The sequence below is a fragment of the Eretmochelys imbricata genome, chromosome 11 (assembly GCF_965152235.1).
Source record: "Eretmochelys imbricata isolate rEreImb1 chromosome 11, rEreImb1.hap1, whole genome shotgun sequence".
NCBI classification, from domain to species: domain Eukaryota; kingdom Metazoa; phylum Chordata; order Testudines; family Cheloniidae; genus Eretmochelys; species Eretmochelys imbricata.
Window position 1 is genome coordinate 34,206,192 of NC_135582.1, and position 20,924 is coordinate 34,227,115.

Sequence of the window (20,924 nt, forward strand, 5' to 3'; positions counted from 1 at the left end):
CTACTGTAGCATGCATCAAAACCATTAACTAGTAGAGCAAGATGAAATCGTAAGAAATAAAGATCATGTTTTCATACAAATATTTTTAGTACTAAAAACAGATTGACTTGGATACGATCACTGACATATATGGAAAACTGCTGAAAGACCAGACACATAGGATAATGACACAAAGGTAAATCTCACAGGGGTGAACAGTGAGATGGCAAAATTTGGAGATGATACAACATTATTAAAGATAGTTAAGACACATGCAGACTGAGAAGAGCTACAAAAGGATCTCTCAAAAGTGGGTGACTGGGCAACAAAATGGCGGATGAAATTTAATGTTGATAAATGCAAAGTAATGCACATTGGAAAGCATAATCCCAACTATACATATAAAATGATGGGATCTAAATTAGCTGTTCCCACCCAAGAAAGAGCTCTTGGAGTCATTGTGGAGAGTTCTCTGAAAACATCCACTCAATGTGCAGTGGCAGTCAAAAAACCAAACAGAATGCTGGGAATAATTAAGAAAGGAGTAGATAATAGGACAGAAAATACCATGTTGCCTCTATATAAATCCATGGTACGCCCACATCTTGAGTAGTGTGTGCAGATGTGGCCAGCCCATCTCAAAAATGATATATTGGAATGGGAAAAGGTTCAGAAAAGGGCAACAAAAATTATTAGGGGTATGGAATAGCTTCCGTCTGAGGAGAGATTAATAAGACTGGGGCTTTTCAGCTTGGAAAAGAGATAGCTAAGGGGAGATATGATTGAGGCCTATAAAATCATGACTGGTGTAGAGAAAGTAGATAAAGAAGTGTTATTTACTAATTCTCATAACACAAGGACTAGGGGTTCACCAAATGAAATTAATAGGCAGCAGGTTTGAAACAAATAAAAGGAAGTATTTCTTCACACAACACACAGTCAACCTGTGGAACTTCTTGCCAGAGGATGTTGTGAAGGCCAAGACCATAACAGGGTTAAAAAAAGAACTAGATAAATTAATGGAGGATGAGTCCATCAATGGCTATTAGCCAGGATGGGCAGGGATGGTGTCCCTAGCCTCTGTTTGCCAGAAGCTGGGAATGAGCGACAGGGGATGGGTCACTTGATGATTACCTGTTCTGTTCATTCCCTCTGGGCACCTGGCACTGGCCACTGTCGGAAGACAGGATACTGGGCAAGATGGACCTTTGGTCTGACCCAGTAGGGCTGTTCTTATGTTCTTAAATAAACCACCCAAAATGCAAATATCCAGGAAGAAGAATCCTGGAAAGCAGTAATGTTAAAAGTGTCTTGGACAACAGATTAGAATGAGTATCTGATGTAACAGGGCAGCAAATGCAGAGGCACCACTTCATTGAGTAGAGGTAAAAGTCTCTTCTGATATAGTTCTGGTGTGACTGTGCCTAGGCTATTGAGTTTATTTCTGGATACATCATTACAGAGAGATACTGATTTACAAAAGAAGATTCTAAGAGATAGGAGATATAAGAAATATTTTTGATGCCATTATATAATGAGAAGGACCAATGCAAAATGCAGATCTTCCTAAACTGCAGACTAGTTATAAAAGAGACAAAGGGCAAACTAGTTCTCATGAGATACTCTGAAAGCAAAAGACACCAGGCAGAATGTGATTGAACATGCGGTATAGAATGCTAAATCAGATCTCAAATATGTTATGAAGAGTTTCGCCAATCCCAGGGAATATGGAATATTACAGTTTTCACATAAAGTTTTACCACATCATATGATTTTTTCTGACAGTGTTTGATTCAATTGGTGTAATTTTGTGTGGGAAAAGTACACTTGTTTGAAAACCATTGCTTTGGACTCATCTAGAAAAGCAATAATTGCAAGTTGAAAATGAAATCTTAACACAATATTCTGTTGTGAAACAGAATGTCAACTGTACCTTGATATAATCATGTGCGACCAATCGCTAACTGTAAAATCATAGAATCCATCAAATTTATAATGACAAACAATAGTTAATATTGGCATTTTAGTGTTTGGGTTGTTTGGTTCTAAGTCACCAAGCCTGTTTTATCAAGTCAATGTTCATTATAGAGAACACCAAATACTACCCATCTACCCATTCCTTAATCAGAAAACATAGAAAGCTGAACAGCCCAGGGCATACTTAGGAGAAATGTGCCAAAGAGTGTACTCAATTTACATCATGTTCTGTGTGTATGCTGTTTTTGTTTCATGTCCTATGCAGGCCTTAAGGGAGTTTGGCATTTAATTTTGAAAAGGTGTCTCAGAAGACCAAAAGCCTGGAATACTATAGATGCCTGTGGGTTGTGTCTCAGAAAATAGTATATTGATCCTTAGGTTCAGAAAAAATCAGTAGAAAACCACCACCTCATGGCTGGTATCATATGAAGATTAACATTGCCTAGGGCACTCACGAGAAAGTGTTGGGTGATCAAAGATAGGCAATGAAGCAGAATAGTTTGCATTTAATTTCCACGTTATGATTAAACCACTACCTCTGCAACTATAATTGCAAATGTTATCATTTTTATGGCCTCTTGAACAGAAATAGATCTTTTCAGCCCCTTTCCTCTATCCTCATTAGACATTTAATTTTAAAAGTATCCCCCCAATTTAACTGAGTGTTGAAGGAAACACTCAGGTACACTTACTCCAAAACATAGTATCTTGGCTTCAAATAGTGTTTCTACAAATGAAGCACTAGCTAGCAGGAGTAGCTAATTAACTTCAGGTTCCCCCAAGATTGTGTCAGAAGCTTAACTGATGAGACCTGAAACACAAAACAGGCAGTTTCATTTTCTGAATAACTTCTGTGTGTGAAATTCAGCCATCTACAGAGCATCAGCCCAAGACTCATGAAACATTCAAGTGATTACAGGTTTAAGTGGGAATTAAATAAGACATAGGCCCTGGATTAGCCCCATCGACATAAGGATGAATTTCACGCACAGAAGGTATTTTGAAAATGAAATTAAATAGCCTGTTTCCTTTTTCAGGTTTTATTCCATTAAACTTCAGAACCAATCTCCCTTCATAGTGTTGCGGTGGAATATACTAATGCAAACACTTGAGAACTGCATGCTTTGTTAATCTCACCTCAGTCAGGAGTCAAGTGATAGCACAGGGAATCCTGACACCAAAAACTAGTTTTGTTTGGTTAAAGGAAGGCTTTGCATAATAACTTTTTCATGGCACAGGAAACTCTTAAAACATTTTAGGGTGGTTGGTCCTCACAAAGAATTTATATTGCAAAGAGCGGTCTTCTTTTGGAAGAGGTGCAGCAAGGATCTGCCTCTCGCACTCTCCTCCTTCCCCACTCCTCAGTTTGAACTCTGTTATGTCTATATACAAGGTGTAAGGTAGTGGGGAAATAGGACTCTTATTTATAAGACTAATGACAAAATAGAATGTCATATAGTACGGAGAGAGTTTGGGTCATATTTTCTTCTGGTGTCACTCCACTGAAGTAATTACAGTGAAACCAGCAGAGAATTTGGCTGTTTATATATATTAAAAAAATGCGGATGTGCAATTCAAATTTTCATTAGATGGCTAACAGAGTGTTTTGGGGAGAGATAGTGTAGCAGTCTAGGACTTTTTTTCCCCTAAAGTGTTTACTAGTTTCTTGTCTCTTGTCCAGACTTTCTTCTTATAGGCAGAGCTGATAGTGTTGGCTAATACTTTCCATATTTTCAGTTTCTTATAACTTTCCCAAACTCTAACCATTCTGGCTGAAATTTCCCATACTAGGTGTCTGCCTCAGGCTGAATTTTGTTTGAAAAGTTTCAGCTATAATAGTTCAGGTGCTCTCAAGAATGAAATTAGAGGGAACATTTTTGCCCATGTTAAAAAATTCTTAGTCATTTCATTGAGAAGGTCTGGTACCTCTGTTCTTTTGAGCAAAGTAGTTTAAATTTGGCTGGGGGACACTTTTTGTGTCAGAGATGTAAGTTTTGCTGTCCATGTGGAAATCCACTCAAATTTGGCCAAGTTTTAAGCCTTTGGAAAATCCCACTTTGCATATGCTCAGTAGAGACTCGTTAAAGTTTAGAAGTTAAGTTCTGTGACTATTTCCTCTATACTTGGCATGGTCCAGCCTGAAGGTGCAGCGGGCTGAGCAGGACTTTCTCTGCAAATGCTGCTATTGGCTGATGTGAGCCACTGTGACAAAATATACTGTAACTGTATGCAGGGAGACTGTTTCCTGTGCTTTGCTGGTGACCAGGCAGCATAGAGGAGAAAGAGGGAGTGACTTGACTGGAATGTAGCTGGGGAAGCATGAGGAGTGAGGTGTGGGGAGGGCATGGAGGGAGGAGACGAATGGATTACAAGATCTGGGATGCGGTGGTCAGTGGAGGTGGGGAGTGGGACAGGAGTTGGATAGGAGCAGAGGGAGAGGAGGAGGTTGGAGGGGCATATAGGTGCAGAGGGAGACTAGAGCAGGAGCCAGGGAATGGAGATGTGAAGGACCAGAGAGGGACTGAGGCATGAGTTGGGGGAGTTGGACAGCAGAAGAAAGAGAGGGGGCAGGAGCCAAGGCATTGGGTGATGGATAGAACCAGAGGTGGTGGAGGGCAGGACCTGGGAGAGTTGGATAGGAGAAGAGGGTGGAAGGTAGGAGCCTGGGATGGGGTTGGATAGGAGCAAAGTGGGTAGTAGATAGGAACAGGGGGAGAGGGAGCAGGAGCTGTCTGTGTGTGTGTAGGGGGATGGGATGATGTATAGGAACAAAGTGGGGCTGGGGCAGGACAGACAGGAATGGGGGGCAGAGGCAGGTTTGGCAGGGGGACATGGGCAGAAGAGTATATAACCACTAGAGCATGAACTGTTCCAAAACTTGAAAATGAACCCAGAAGTCCTGAGTCCCTACATTCTTCTGCTGCCAGCAAATAGTCGTGAATCCACTGACAAAGCATATGTCTCATCCCTCTCTTGTGCCTGGGCTATGTAGAGTATAACAGCCTACTATTGCTACCAGTTACTTCATTAGCTCAAGTAGCGGAGATCTGTTCTGTTGAGTGTTAGTATCGCTCTGCATGATGGAATTTCTGGGGTTTTTTTTCAGTTTACTTTTTTCAAGGATTTATATTGATTCTGTAGCAATTCTTTACCACTACACATTCCCAGAGTTTATCAATGATTCTGACACACAAAGCAGTTTTAGCCATGATAGGTCATTATCCAAAGTTGCACAAAACAAAACATGTTATGTTATTTTTTATCTGCTTTCCCCTTCAACTCTCAGGATGAAATAAATGTTCAACAAATGGTATGGGACAAAATTGCTGGGGGGGGAGGGAATGTTCTCATGTTTCCTGCAAACAACAGAGAGTAAAATAAAACCAAACAAAATATTTGGTAGTGTCCATTGAATATGCATGAAAATAATTCACTTTTCATTTCCTATATATAAAGGCTTACTAAGCTGTTTGTTTGCATAGATGGTTGAAGTTTGAAGAAGATGTAGAGGATGGTGGAGAGCGATGGAGCAAACCATACGTTGCCACTCTGTCACTTCATAGCTTGTTTGAGTTGAGAAGTTGTATCCTGAATGGTACAGTTCTACTGGACATGAGAGCTAATTCTTTAGAAGAAATTGCAGGTATACTGATGTTTTATACCAATAACCTATCATGATAAATATTAATGTTGGAAACTAAAGTATGTATCACTTATCAGAGAGCTTTTGCATAAAAATCAGCTGTATGTAGAAACATTTTCTATAAATATTTTACATGTATAAAAATATCTAAAATTGGAGTTGAGCAGTATTGTAGTAAGATATTTTATAGCTAACTTTGCATAAGTTGTAGGTGTTTTATCAGAGTGGATGTGTTCTCTACTCCACTTCTGCCACCACACATTCAAAATGATATATGTACTAAGTTCCACAAATTAAAGCCATTTTTGAGATGGCTGATCACAAACAGACAAATCATCTTAAACATTCCTTAAAGCATCAACAGTTTTCCACCATGCTGAAATAACACACAACCAGCTGAATGGGCTCTTTCCCAAATTTACAAATATGCATCTTTGGTTTGAGAACAAGATAGAGACATTTCAGCTGGTAGTGTATATTTTCTAGGAAGTTGTAGATACCTTAGAATGAAAGTGGCTTTTTTAATTATATGAATGTTGCTCCCATCATTGTATAGGAAACATCTGTAGGATGCAAAGTGTCCTGGCACCTGCTCAATGGTATAATGTTTATGTGCAGCCTCACAGGAAACATTTCAGATTATAGGCCTTTAACCCAATTCTCGCTGTGTTGATGCTCTTCATGGGGAGATACAGTCACAACTCTCATAACAGCTTTAGGGAGTTTCATTTACGATTCCCTTCTATACTGCTAGGAAAATTCAGCCCTCTGTAACTTCATAACTACATACCTAGTACATGAGCATGCTGAACTGGGTAAGGAGGGAATGGACTGGGAAGAAACGCAGAAATTGTACAATTCACATAAGTTTCACTTGGGAGGAAAGAGGAGAAAATTGAAGTTTTTTGAGTTTGAAAGACCACATTTTCTACAAGTCAGGGCAATCCTAGATTGAATTTACTCGGGGGGTAATTATGTAATAGCAGGGGATCACAGTGGAAAACTAAAATATTCAAAAAATGTCAGATGTTTGTGAGTAGACAATAAAAGGCTAGGGACAATAGGTTTAGAACAGAAGGACCCAAGAATGGCCATGAAATATGTTGAGATTCGGAGTTTCCCCCCTAACTCAATCCTTTGATGCTTGGGCTGGCAGAGGTTGGAACATCATGGAGAAAGCACGATCACCTTTTGGAGCACTTCTTGTCATGTTTGTGTGATTCCATCTGGCTGATGCTTGGAGCAGAGGAATCTGCAAGATAGAATCATTGAAATTATACAGATCCAGAAGTCCATCATCCTGCCACTGAAAAATTAAATAACTGCTAAAATATTCAGCAGTTATCAGCCAGAAATGTGTACCTGTGACAGTTCTTGGGTTACCCAGGAGTCAGGACTGTGGGTCTCCTTGTTGCCTTCTGGCACTGCCAGCATTCTTCTTTGGGCTAATGCCAGACCTTCCTTCACCAGGCAAGTTAACAAACCCCAAACCCCAAATTTTTTTGAATCATTTCCCTGTGATATCCAGCCCCTGACATTGGCTCCTCACAGAATTTCCAGAGCCAAAGGTGCAGTATGCTCCAGTTCACCTGTTGTACCTTAAACCACTGCTCCTGTAACCCACACAGCATTTGTGAGCACTTATAGTAAAGCAAAAGAAGGTTTATTTAAGAAAGAATAAAGATTTAATTAGAAACAAGAGAGTGATGGAAACAATTAGTTGCAATAAAGAACAAAATCATAAAATCAAACCTGGGTCTACACTTATCAATATTTCCTATCCAGTAAAGTAGATTCCCCCCCCAAACCTCCAAAGCTCAGTTTGTTGCAGAGCTGGCTGGTTTCTCAAGAATCAGGACCCAAATGTTCATGAAAGCATCCCCTCACGTGGCATTGAGAGTCTTGACAAGTGAAGAGATTTCTGTAGATACTTTACATGTTACTCTTTATGTATAAATATCCAGTTAGACATGTGTTTGGTGTAGTGAGTTTGTCATATCTGAGGTGAGAGCTGCTTGCAAAGAACAGGGGGCCCATTGCCAAGGAGTCTCTGTATTACACAACCATCTCCCACCTCCATTTCCCTCAAAGACTATGCATTTCATCCTACTTCAGAGGTGAGAGTCAGGCACAGGGAGAAGGAATGGAGGGTTTCAGGCCCTCAAAAGAGAAAAATTAGAGACACAAAACACCCATTATGAGAACATTTACAGCAAAAGAATAGTGTAAAAAATTATGAGAGCTTAAAACTTACATTAATTTACTTGAGAGTTCAAAATGGGAGATGGTACCTGTAAGCAGGGTCTGAATGAATGCTTCCCTGACAGCTAGCTGGGAGGGAAGAGACTATGAGTGTGTTTATTTAAATACAGTTTACTCCTGCTGTTTACATATTCATCATTTACAGCTGTGTCAAAGGATCAACTTTGGCTGGTGTTGGGTACAAATGACCTTAGTACTGAATGCAGGGGTAGTGAAATATGGTTACCAATATTGTAATTATTGTAGGAATACAGGAAAGTAGGACAGTGCTTAACCTGTCCCATATGAGGGGAGGCACCCTCAGTTGAAAGAACCTCATTAAGCAGGGGCTTGAATGTCAGAGTTCTGTGAAAGTAAAGGGGTGGAGGGAAAGACAGAAGTCCTGGTGTTCTGGCCAGGAGGCTGCACAACTCCCCTCTCCCACCCCCCAGGTGTCCTCTTTAGACTGGCTTAACCTGTTCTTCCTCCCTATTCAAAGAATAGAGCTAAATAGGCTTCATTAGGAGCCTCTTTTGTTATTTTAATTGCTCAGTCAGAGTTGAAACCAGTTGTGGTAGGACTGTGTTTCAACCCTGCCTGCAAAGAGCCAAAATCACTTGAGATGGGGCAGTGTTTCTGCCCAGCCTGCAAAAGAGCTGAAAATGACTGAGAGACTGATGTGCAGTGGTCACAGCAGAATGTGACTGACAGTCAGCTGGCGAATGAGTGACCAGCAGGGAAGCAGCAGAGAGGCGCAATGAACGGCCAGCAGGCTGGCGGCGGAGAGGCGTGCGTGGCGAGAGCAGTGAGCAGGTGGCCAGTGAGCAGTCAGCTGAGCGAGTAAGATGCCTCTTTACCCCCAACCCAGGATAGGAGGTGATCTCTGCAGATGCACCTCTGAACTGTAGGTCTGCACTGACCAAGGACAGCAACAGTGAGTGGGGTGCAGAGAAGGGTCGGGCATATGAAAGGGATTTTTGGGTTGCTGGACTTAAGCACCTGAGGGGAAAAGGGCACTGCCCAACCTACCTGGACGTGGATCTTTTACTCATGGTTTATGTTTATGAACCCTGTTTATACTGTTTTCCCAAATTAGCTCAGAGTTACTTCCCTCCTTTTATTAAAAGTTTCTTTTCTATGCTTGGACTCTGTGCTTGCAAGTGGGGAAGTATTGCCTCTGAGGCTCACAGGGGTGGTGTGTAATTTTTCCAGGTTACTGGGTGGGGGCTCAAGCTGGTTCTGTGTTGATCGATGGAAAGGAACCTCTAGATATTGAACCCGGCCCTGGTTGCTGCTGACTCCACCTGGGGGAAGGGTTACATACCTTTTGTTTGATATAAAGGTAGAAAAGTAATAGTGAGGAAACTTTGCCTCACACACCAGAAGAGAGTTTAAAGGAATTGGATTTACATACAGCGAGTAACGTATTTAAGGTCAGATAAGCTTCATCATAGTAATCTGAATGAGGCAACAGGGGAGATGTTGCACATAGGGTCAGCTCTTACAGAGACATTAAAGTTGGTTGGGATAGGTGTGGCTGCTCCCCACAGCAGGCACCCTTCTCAAACTTGTGTGTCAAAGTGGTGCGAGATATTGTAAACCCAGTCTACAGTATCTTACCCCTTCTGTGGTAAGGATCCCATTCTTCCAGGGGCTGAATAAGAATGTCAGGATTTGGCTTAATAATGATAAAAGATGGATGTGAGGGATTGAAGTGAGACTGGCAGTTTGCTTGGACAAAGGGGTAAGCCAATGTGGTGTTTTATTACTATGTATAACAAAACTTATTAATTTTTTATCAAGAGGATCACTTGCCTACCACCCAGTTTTACTGTTCTGATTGCTAGCACTATCTCACTCAGGCTGGAAAAACCCGGTGGTCAGCCTCAATTACGGCAATGCCCAGTCTTAGGAATGGTTTCTTATTGATGAACTAGAAGTGTCAGTCAGTCAGTCAGTCAATCCATCTCTCTAATGAAGTAAGTGTTCCACTCCAAAATAAATTTCTTCATGAACTTTGATGAAGTAACATTGAGCATTACGGAATTTTTTTGCCAGCTTTCTGACGATGTCTGATAGCAAGACCACAATGCATTTGTGTTTGTAGTCTCTGGAGCACTAGTTGCTGTCAGTTCTCCTTTTCTTTGTTGTATTCTTGAAACTTTAGAAGTCACAACATTAGTTTGTTCTGAGACCATTTTCTCAGGTAATTGGTCCATTAACTTGTCTTTTGGTACAGGATTTTGATTAAGGGTTGTAATGTAATTTTTTGCATTTCCAAAATCTTTTGACTCACTGCTTAGAAAAAGTTTCAGAGTAGCAGCCATGTTAGTCTGTATCCGCAAAAAGAAAAGGAGGACTTGTGGCACCTTAGAGACTAACACATTTATTTGAGCATAAGCTTTTGTGAGCTACAGCTCACTTCATCAGATACATTCAGTGGAAAATACAGTGGGGAGATTTATATACACAGAGAACATGAAACAATGGGTGTAACCATACACACTATAATGAGAGTGATCAGGAAAGGTGAGCTATTGCCAGCAGGAGAGAAAAAAAACAACAACAACCCCTTTTGGTCTGTAATCGAGTGACCAAAGAGATTGAAGTGTTCTCTGACTGGTTTTTGAATGTTATAATTCTTGACGTCTGATTTGTGTCCGTTTATTCTTTTATGTAGAGACTATCCAGTTTGACCAATGTACATGGCAGAGGGGCATTGCTGGCACATGATGGCATATATCACATTGGTAGATGTGCAGGTGAACGAACCTCTGATAGTGTGGCTGATGTGATTAAACCCTATGATGGTGTCCCCTGAATAGATATGTGAACACAGTTGGCAACGGGCTTTGTTGCAAGGATAGGTTCCTGGGTTAGTGGTTCTGTTGTGTGGTCACAAGATCTGTGAGAGTGATGGGTCGTCCTTCAGGATAGGTTGTAGATCCTTGATGATGCATTGGAGAGGTTTTAGTTGGGGACTGAAGGTGATGGCTAGTGGCGTTCTATTATTTTCTTTGTTGGGCCTGTCCTGTAGTAGGTAACTTCTGGGTACTCTTCTGGTATTAGCTCATCTTAAGTGATCACTCTCCTTACAGTGTGTTTGGTAATACCCATTATTTCATGTTCTCTGTGTATATAAATCTCACCACTGTATTTTCCACTGAATGCATCCGATGAAGTGAGCTGTAGCTCACGAAAGCTTATGCTCAAATAAATTTGTTAGTCTCTAAGGTGCCACAAGTACTCCTTTTCTTTTTGCGAATACAGACTAACACGGCTGCTACTCTGAAACCTGTCTTCTGGCTCTGTCAATCTGTTTCTTCACTTCAGCAGGTGGGTATTGTAGTTGTAAGAACGCTTGATAGAGATCTTGTAGGTGTTTGTCTCTGTCTGAGGGGTTGGAGCAAATGCAGTTGTACCACAGAGCTTGGCTGTAGACAATGGATCATGTGGTGTGGTCTGGATGAAAGCTGGAAGCATGTAGGTAGGCATAACGGTCAGTAGGTTTCTGGTATAGGGTGGTGTTTATGTGACCATCGCTTATTAGCACCGTAGTGTCCAGGAAGTGGATCTCTTGTGTGGACTGGTCCAGGCTGAGGTTGATGGTGGGAAGGAAATTGTTGAACTCATGGTGGAATTCCTCAAGGGCTTCTTTTCCATGGGTCCAGATGATGAAGATGTCAACAATGTAGCGCAAGTAGAGTAGGGGCGCTAGAGGACGAGAGCTGAGGAAGCGTTGTTCTAAATCAGCCATAAAAATGTTGGCATACTGTGGGGCCATGCGGGTACCCATGGGAGTGCCGCTGATTTGCAGGTATACATTCTCCCCAAATGTGAAATAGCTATGGGTGAGGACAAAGTCACAAAGTTCAGCCACCAGGTTTGCCGTGACATTATCGGGGATACTATTCCTGACGGCTTGTAGTCCATCTTTGTGTGGAATGTTGGTGTAGAGGGCTTCTACATCCATAGTGGCCAGGATGGTGTTTTCAGGAAGATCACCAATGGATTGTAGTTTCCTCAGGAACTCAGTGGTGTCTCGAAATCAGCGGCACTGCCATGGGTACCCGCTTGGCCCCACAGTATGCCAACATTTTTATGGCTGACTTAGAACAATGCTTCTTCAGCTCTCATCCCCTAAAGACTGGGAGTGGATGGGTCATTACACAAAGTAAAACTATTTCCCCATGTTTATTTCCTCCCCCGCAACCCCCACCCCCCGCTGTTCCTCAGACATTCTTTTCAACTGCTGGAAATGGCCCACCTTGATTATCACTACAAAAGTTCCCCGTCCCCCCCGCCCCGCTCTCCTGCTGGTAATAGCTCACCTTACCTGATCACTCTCGTTACAGTGTGTATGGTAACACCCACTGTTTCATGTTCTCTGTGTATATAAATCTCCCCACTGTATTTTCCACTGCATGCATCCGATGAAGTGAGCTGTAGCTCACGAAAGCTTAAGCTCAGATAAATTTGTTAGTCTCTAAGGTGCCACAAGTTCCACTTTTCTTTTTGCTTAGAAAAAGTTTTTTGTTTGTTCTCAGAACTTTCCCAAAACCTATATATAACCTAGGAGTGGCAGCTATCATTATTGATGTAGTTCTCCCTCATTTGGTATCTTTTCTGATACAAATAGTAGATTGTTATATTACAAGGTTTGATTGATTGCTGCTTTTAGAATCTGAAATTTTAACAGGCATCCTCCTGACTGTCTTTCTTAACTGCTTTGAACATGTTTTACCTCACTCTGAGGGTATTGTTCTGTAACTCAGATAGATTTGTGTCTTCCGTGCTGTCTTGGGGTTTTCTGAAGAGATTTTTCGCTATTATAAATAAAGCTCGTAGCCCATTTGATTAGGGATGTCCTTCTATTATTGTTGTTTGAATTGCAGTAGTACTGGAAAGCCCCAATCAGGATCAAGCTTCATTGTGCTAGGCATGTTACAAACACACAGGAAGATAGGGTCCTGGCTCTTAAGAGGTTGCAAAAAGATGCAACAAATGAATGTGGCAAACAGAAAGGCTTGAGGAGGAAGAAGGAGGTTCAGCAGTAATAAGGTCAGATAGTTACATAGGCTTGCTGTGTATGCACACAACTCTGATATTTCCAATTAATAGGAAAGGGTTTTTTTCCTATATAAATAAAATAAGTCCCAGACTTGAAGTATAATGATGAAATTTGTACTTATCAGCAAAGTCTTTAAAGTCTATTTTACTAAATAATTGCCCATTATTAGTTGTTATAGTTCCACTTATGGTACACCACATCTTAGAAACATTGGTTTGATCCTAGAAATGACAGGAGTTCTGCTTGTATTGGATAATATTAACACTTATTAAAGTAAAGAAACAGTTCCTGGGTATCACAGAGCATCCCTAAATACAGAGGTCAGTCCCAACCTTTCCCTGCTGTCACAGGTTCTGTTGTCTGTTGGCATCATTTTCTTCAGAAAATTGTTCAATAGTTGCATTATTGCCTTCTACACATGATTATGCTTGGCCAGACAATGACCTTCACACTCATCATTTAGTTTTCTCAATGCTACCAGATACTTCCTGTGTTGCAAAACTTGTTTTCTTAAGGTAGAGGGTACTATGCACTTTGACTTTTAGTAACACTCCTCAGTTAACTTAAGTCCTTATCTTTGTCGTGCATAATTGGTTTCTGTGTTTTTTTTCCTGCTATTTCTACCTTTTTAATAACTTTGCATAGGATTTTAATAGTCTCACTATGGATAATTTTCCACATTATTCTATGTAAGACATGTCACTCTGATTTAACAAGTAAAATTGTTATATGCATATATTTTCAGTTTATTTGCCTGGAGACTGTATTATGCAAAAATGCTCGTGACAGTATATGTGACAGTATATCTGCCATCAGAAACTTGCTGAAAATTCCTGCTTCAAATTACACTTTTATAAATGCAACAACAGTCTTTCTGTCCTTGAAGGAGTTTCGCTTAACCTGCATTGCTAGATTGTGATGAAGGGGTTTGTCTGCTTCAACCAAGACTTTTAATCCATATAAACACCTTATTTATTCATTGAAGCGTTAAACATCCAGAACATAGCCCTAGACCAGGGGTGGCCAACCTGAGCCTGAAAAGGAGCCAGAATTTACCAGTGTACATTGCCAAAGAGCCACAGTAGTACGTCAGCAACCCCACATAAGCTTCCCCCCGCCCTGCTCCCAGCCCACCGGCAGCCCCGCCGATCAGCACCGCCCCCTCCCTCCCTGGACTTCCCAATCAGCTGTTTCATGGCTTGCAGGAGGCTTGGAGGGGGAGCAGCGAGGGCACGGCAGGCTCAGGGGAGGGGGCAGGAAGGGGTGGAGGGGGGCAGGGCCTGTGGCAGAGCCAGGGGTTGAGCAGTGAGCGCCCCCCGGCACATTGGAAAGTTGGCGCCTGTAGCTCCATCCCTGGAGTTGGTGCCTTTACAAGGAGCCGCATATTCACTTCAGAAGAGCCGCATGTGGCTGCAGAGCCACAGGTTGGCCACCCCTGCCCTAGACTCTTTCTCTATTTGAGTATACATTTTTAAAAGATCTTCTTAACATGCTTGAGATAAAATCGACAGGTGAACAATTACTTTAATGTTATTGCACGAAGATGGCTTTCAAAACATTTTGTGGTACATCCCTAGAAATTGTTAATTCTGCATTAAAATAATGTACCACTCGTGATGGGAGTTTTCAAATGATCCCATTCTTCATTATGCTTTGTTTTGTATTCAAAATGTGTCCCTATTTAAAAAAATATCTGTAAGACTGTGAGCTTGTTGGGGCAGGGACCTGTCTATTTGTATCTGATGATTAAGTGCTATACATATCTGCAATGCTGTATACGGAAATAATATATTGTTGTTCTAGCTGGGTTTCCTGAGATGAATTTTCACATCAGGCATTGTAGGTCTTTTAGATTGCATGTTCTTGCCATTACTCAATTTGCTATTCATTTTTCTTTGTCAGATTTTATTCATAGATTCATAGATATTTAGGTCAGAAGGGACCATTATGATCATCTATTATTATTCCCTCATTGAAAAGTACTTCACCCAGACTTGCAGACACATTTCTTTTACTTCAATTTTAAACCACCTTTTCCTATATTTGAGTATAATACATAGTCTTTTGTCATGTATTGCTGGTGTAGCTCCCAGATTAATATATAGTCATTACACACTCTATACAAGAATTCCTTTGAACTGTAGTAGTCTATCGGTCACTTCTAATGCAGACCATATGGTCAAATGAAGTCTCAAGAATCTGTCATCCAAATAGTGAATTTTGGAACTTGTCTTTTCAAGAGGTATTTGCCAGAAGATAGTTGCAACATCTGATTTAGAGAACCACTTTACTATGTTGTTCTTCCCATTATTTCAGTTCAAATTGGCAGATAAAACTGTTCTCTTTTGATATTTTTATTTAGTTCCTTTGGATCCATGCAAATTCTCAGATTACCATCTGGTTTGTTGACAAACCACTGAATGAACCCAGAAGGTTCTAGCACTCAGCATATGATTCCATTTTCTGTTGTTTGGCTCAAAGACTTTTTGGTCAACCATTAGTGATAGTACTTTCTTTGTTGCATAAATCTCTGGTCTTGCCATTTATTTTGGTTGTAGTCAGTGTGGTTTAGGGAAACAACAGACCCCTTCAAATAAATAAATTTATTCAGCATGACTTCTGTGTTGTCTATTAGCTTTTCAGTGACCTGCACACGTTATGTTTCAACTTTTCCATAATTTCAAATCCAGTATTGATTGTTAGCCCTTTTCTACTCTTACAAAAGTCAGCTTATGCACTATACCGTTATATTCTTTAGGGAGTTCACATGTTTCTCACGCTGAAATTTTCTCTCTGTGTAATGGCTCAATCCTGTTAGTGAGGTCATTGGGCTTTGCAGGCCCTCAACCTCTCATGGCTGAGTGTGCAGTTTCACTGTTTTTGGTAATATCCTGTTAGGCTTTCAATCTGTGCAAATCTTGTTCTGCAAGTACGTTTGCTTGATTCTATGCACCAATTTTCATTTACTTTTTGGTGCATTTTGGACTCCCCTTTCACATGCAACTTTCTTACTGAAAAACTGTTTCTCCGTCTGTGGTGGATTCATTTTACAAATCTAGGTTTTTCCCCCTAACATCACATGTTTGTAAAGAGGTTTTTTAATACAGCGTTTATGATACACATTACCACAAGCATGACATTGTCTGTGAACAAGCTACTTTGCACAGGTTTGGCACTGCCTTTGTCTTTAATTCTTTTATTCAGCATGCACCCTTTTTGCCAACCTGCTTTTGATTTTTGCTCACATTTGATCACCTCCAGATGCAAGCCTTCATCAGGTTGGCAAAGTTATGCTGCTTTGTCTAGGGGGTTAACTCAGTGTTTCTTAGCAACCTTTCAGTAACATATTTCCAAAATTACCTGATTGATGTTGAAACTTCAGTTTAGTTCCATTCAGTGGTCTAATTTTCCACCTTGTGCATGCAACCAAAACAAACAGTATTCACAAGCTTTAATTTTTGGGGGGTTGCAAATACTTTTTTAATGCTCTAATGGAAACAAAGTATCGTCTCCATACAATATGGGATGCATGGTGTCGCATTGACACAGCCCTGAATTTCCTGGCACCATAGGAACAGCTCTGATGTTGTCACCAAGCTGTGAGCCAGGAGTTTGTCTCACTTTTACTTTCTGTGGACTTCACTGCACTTATCATTGAGCAAAGCAACAGACTCCTACCCTAGTTCTACAGTATTCCTACTCCTGCACTTTCTTACAAACAGAAGTTGGTCCAATAAAAGATATTACTTCATCCACCTTGTCTCTCTCCTACCCTAGAAGGCAGCAAGTGTCATTCCCCCATTTTACACATCAGTAGCAGAGATGTTGAACAAAGTCCATTTGAGGGAAATTTGGGAGTAGAACCCAGCTTTTTAATCTACTTAGCCACACTGCTTCTCAGAATGAACATACCAAATATATGACAGGTTTCAGAGTAACAGCCGTGTTAGTCTGTATTCGCAAAAAGAACAGGAGTACTTGTGGCACCTTAGAGACTAACCAATTTATTTGAGCATAAGCTTTCGTGAGCTACAGCTCACACATCCAATGAAGTGAGCTGTAGCTCACGAAAGCTTATGCTCAAATAAATTGGTTAGTCTCTAAGGTGCCACAAGTACTCCTTTTTTTTATATCAAATATATGTTTTTAGCTAACCTGCTTATAACCATTATTGTAACTACTAGACACACTCCCCTCCTTGAGCCAGAGACAGAACTCAGTAATCCTCATCTCCAACATTCTGCTGCTGTCTAGTAAATAGTTGTGTAACTCACTGGGAAAGTGTATGTCTCAACCCCCTCCAGTGGCTGATCAAACTAGAGAGTAACAGCTCAAGTGGTAGAGGTCTGGGATGGGGATTTAGGTCATAGGTTCAAATCCTGCTGACAATCCATGCAGGAAACCTTTATGGTTGTCCATGATAGAATTTGTTTTTCAATTAAAAAAAAAACAAAACTGGTTTACTGAATTCACACAGAGAAAATATGCATAAAAATAAGTTACGAGGTTAACAAACCCTTACAATCTGTTGATTATGGCATGACAGACAAGAAAACCTAAGGATTCCACATTCTGGTCATCTGTCACACATTTTTATTGAATGTATCACACAATGGCAGGTTTAAAGGTTGAGCCAGCTTCACTAGCCCTGTGGCATCCTTGTATTCCTTGGACCAAATTCTCTGCCAATGTAAACTGACACAGCACCTTTGAAGTAAATGGGGCTGGGCCAATTTACACCAAAAGAATTTGGTCCTCTGATCTTGAGGCCTTTCACTGTGGCCAGCTGCTGCTCAGCGGAGAAAAAAGGAGTGGGGAAAGGCTCTTCAGGTCTTCACCTTTCCTTGCTCACTGGTACAGGGGACAGGCTCTAGGTGTCTTTTAGATTTTAGCTGCTATTTTGGAGTGGTTAAAAATTAGATTATTGGTAAAGTACTGGTCACAGTTACTCCAATGTAAATCTCGTGTATCTCCAGTGTAAACAGTAGAGTTGCTCCAGAGCAAAATTTGTCTCTTTTGTGATATTCTCTGAGAACAAAATGAAGACTTTTATTATCCCTGTTTTTCTCCCTGACATGGGAGCTGCTAATTTCGTATATAGGGAAAGTGAGAATTTAAGGTGTGTAGAAACTTATAGCTTTTTCAGTACAAAGAACTGTTGGTTTGTATTGCTGTTTACAGAAAGATATGAATTATACAAATGTCTTGTGCAGTCTTCAATAGCAAATGTAGAGCCTGAAACTGGCAGGGGCTCAGAACCTCAAAATACTGGTGGGGAACTCGGGCAGGTTTGGACTCAGTAGGCTTAAATTTTCAAAGCTGGCTAAGGAATTTGGATGTATTATTTCTCTTAATGAAAAGTGGGTGCCCAAGTCCCTTAGATGACTCTGAAAATCTCAATAATTAAGGTCCCAGTAATAGTAATTAATAATAATTAAAGGCCCAATTTGGTTCCCAGTGAAGACTCCCATTGACTTCCCTCACATTAATGGTTCATATTCATGCTTTTTACTTGATCCTGTTCCGACTGAAATTGATTTGAATACTGTATTTGACTTCAGTGGGGGAAGGATTGGGCCTGTTTGTTCTTTCAGCTTCCAAATTATATGATTGTTAGATCAATATTAGATCATGGAGTAACATAAAGTGGTCTAATGTTGCATGTTTTACTCTATTTTGTTAAGTGTTTCTTAATCACAGAATTGGGTTATAAACTTGCAGTAGGTGAATAGGATCTAGCACAAGTATGTTTATGTGAACTGCGAATAGTACCCCTAGTTCATAGTGTAGGCATAGCAATAGGTACGCGTGTGCCCCAGAGATTTGCCATTGCTAGAGGTAGAGAGATGATGCCATAAAGATATAGGCCTAAATCATTTTCTCTGTTTTGTGGGATGGAAGTCAGGGAAACTGTATTGATCACGTGCAAGGGAAGTAGTTGCACAGGCTTTCTCTACAGTAGACATTTCGGGAAATCTTCACCCTTGTACTTCCACTGGTACAGCTCAAAGGGTGGTAGTAATGCAAGATTGCCAACCCACACATTCCAAAATCATGAATCAGACTTCAGAAATAATCAGATTTGCTTGTTTAAACAGTTCCCTCTATTTGCCTTTTGGTTTCTGAGGCCATGTCTACACTACAGCAGAAAGCCGATCTAAGTTATGCAATTTGCAAGTCGACATAGCTTAGGTCTACTTACCATGGGGACCACACTATGCGACGTTGATGGGAGACGACTATGAAAATAATAATAATAAAAATAATAATAATTATAACTTCAAGAATATTTTCCCTCTCACTCTGTTTCTGCAGCTATTCAGAGATAGAAGTAGGTGTGTGTATCTCTGCATCTATATTATCTCTGTATCTATCCTAGGCTTTCAGTCTATATATAGGTGTATAGAACTGTGGATCCTTAGATGACCCATAGAATCATAGAATATCAGGGTTGGAAGGAACCTCAGGAGGTCATCTAGTCCAACCCCCTGCTCAAAGCAGGACCAATCCCCAACTAAATCATCCCAGCCAGGGCTTTGTCAAGCCTGACCTTAAAAACATCAAAAAGGAGATTTCATCTCCTCCCTAGATAACCCATTCCAGTGCTTCACCACCCTCCTAGTGAAAAAGTTTTTCCTAATATCCAACCTAAACCGCCCCCTCTGCAACTTGAGACCATTACTCCTTGTTCTGTCATCTGCTAGCACTGAGAACAGTCTAGAGCCATCCTCTCTGGAACCCCCTTTCAGGGAGTTGAAAGCAGCTATCAAATCCCCCTTCATTCTTCTTTTCTGCAGATTAAACAATCCCAGTTCCCTCAGCCTCTCCTCATAAGTCATGTGTTCCAGTCCCCTGTTTATTTTTGTTGCTCTCCGCTGGATGTTTTCCAATTTTTCCACATCCTTCTTGTAGTGTGGGGCCCAAAACTAGACACAGTACTCGAGATGAAGCCTCACCAATGTCGAATAGAGGGGAACGATCACGTCCCTCGATCTGCTGGCAATACCCCTACTTATACAGCTCAAAATGCCATTAGCCTTCTTGACAACAGGGGCACACTGTTGATTCATATCCAGGTTCTCGTCCACTGTAACCCCAGGTCCTTTTCTGCAGAACTGCTGCCTAGCCATTGTAGTGTAGGGCCCAAAACTAGACACAGTACTCGAGATGAGGCCTCACCAATGTCGAATAAAGGGGAACGATCACGTCCTTCGATCTGCTGGCAATACCCCTACTTATACAGCTCAAAATGCCATTAGCCTTCTTGACAACAGGGGCACACTGTTGATTCATATCCAGGTTCTCGTCCACTGTAACCCCTAGGTCCTTTTCTGCAGAACTGCTGCCTAGCCATTCGGTCCCTAGTCTGTAGCAGTGCATGGGCTTTTAAGTGTAGGACTCTGCACTTGTCGTTGTTGAACCTCATCAGATTTCTTTTGGCCCAATCCTCTAATTTGTCTAGCTCCCTCTGTATCCTATCCCTACCTTCCAGCGTATCTACCACTAGACATGGAGCCATTGATCACTACCTGTTGAGCCCGATGATCTAGCCAGCTTTCTATTCACCTTGCAGCCCATACTTCTTTAACTTGCTGGCAAGAATACTGTGGGAGACCATATCAAAAGATTTGCTAAAGTCAAAGAATAACACGTCCACTGCTTTCCCCTAATCCACAAAGCCAGTTATCTCATCATAGAAGGCAATTAGATTAGTCAGGCATGACTTGCCCTTGGTGAATCCATGCTGACTGTTCCTGATCACTTTTCCTCTCCTCCATAATTTTTCCAGGGACTGAAGTGAGGCTGACTGGCCTGTAGTTCCCAGGATCCTCCTCCTTCCCTTTTTTAAAGATGGGCACTACATTAGCCTTTTTCCAGTCGTCCGGGACTTCCCCCAATCACCATGAGTTTTCAAAGATAATGGCCAATGGCTCTGCAATCACATCCGCAAACTCCTTTAGCACTTTCGGATGCACTGCATCCGGCCCCATGGACTTGTGCTTGTCCAGCTTT

At 41.2% G+C, this 20,924-nt stretch overlaps 1 protein-coding gene across 2 annotated transcripts in view; it reads left to right on the plus strand.

Annotated features, from left to right (window-relative positions):
* The window catches only part of SLC4A10 (solute carrier family 4 member 10), a 204,609-nt gene that overhangs the window by 95,937 nt on the left and 87,748 nt on the right, over positions 1-20,924 (plus strand). For both annotated transcript variants that reach the window (XM_077829536.1, XM_077829537.1), the window contains exon 5: positions 5,439-5,599. In XM_077829536.1, coding sequence (XP_077685662.1) covers positions 5,439-5,599 — 161 coding nt within the window. The remainder of the gene's footprint in view (positions 1-5,438; positions 5,600-20,924) is intronic.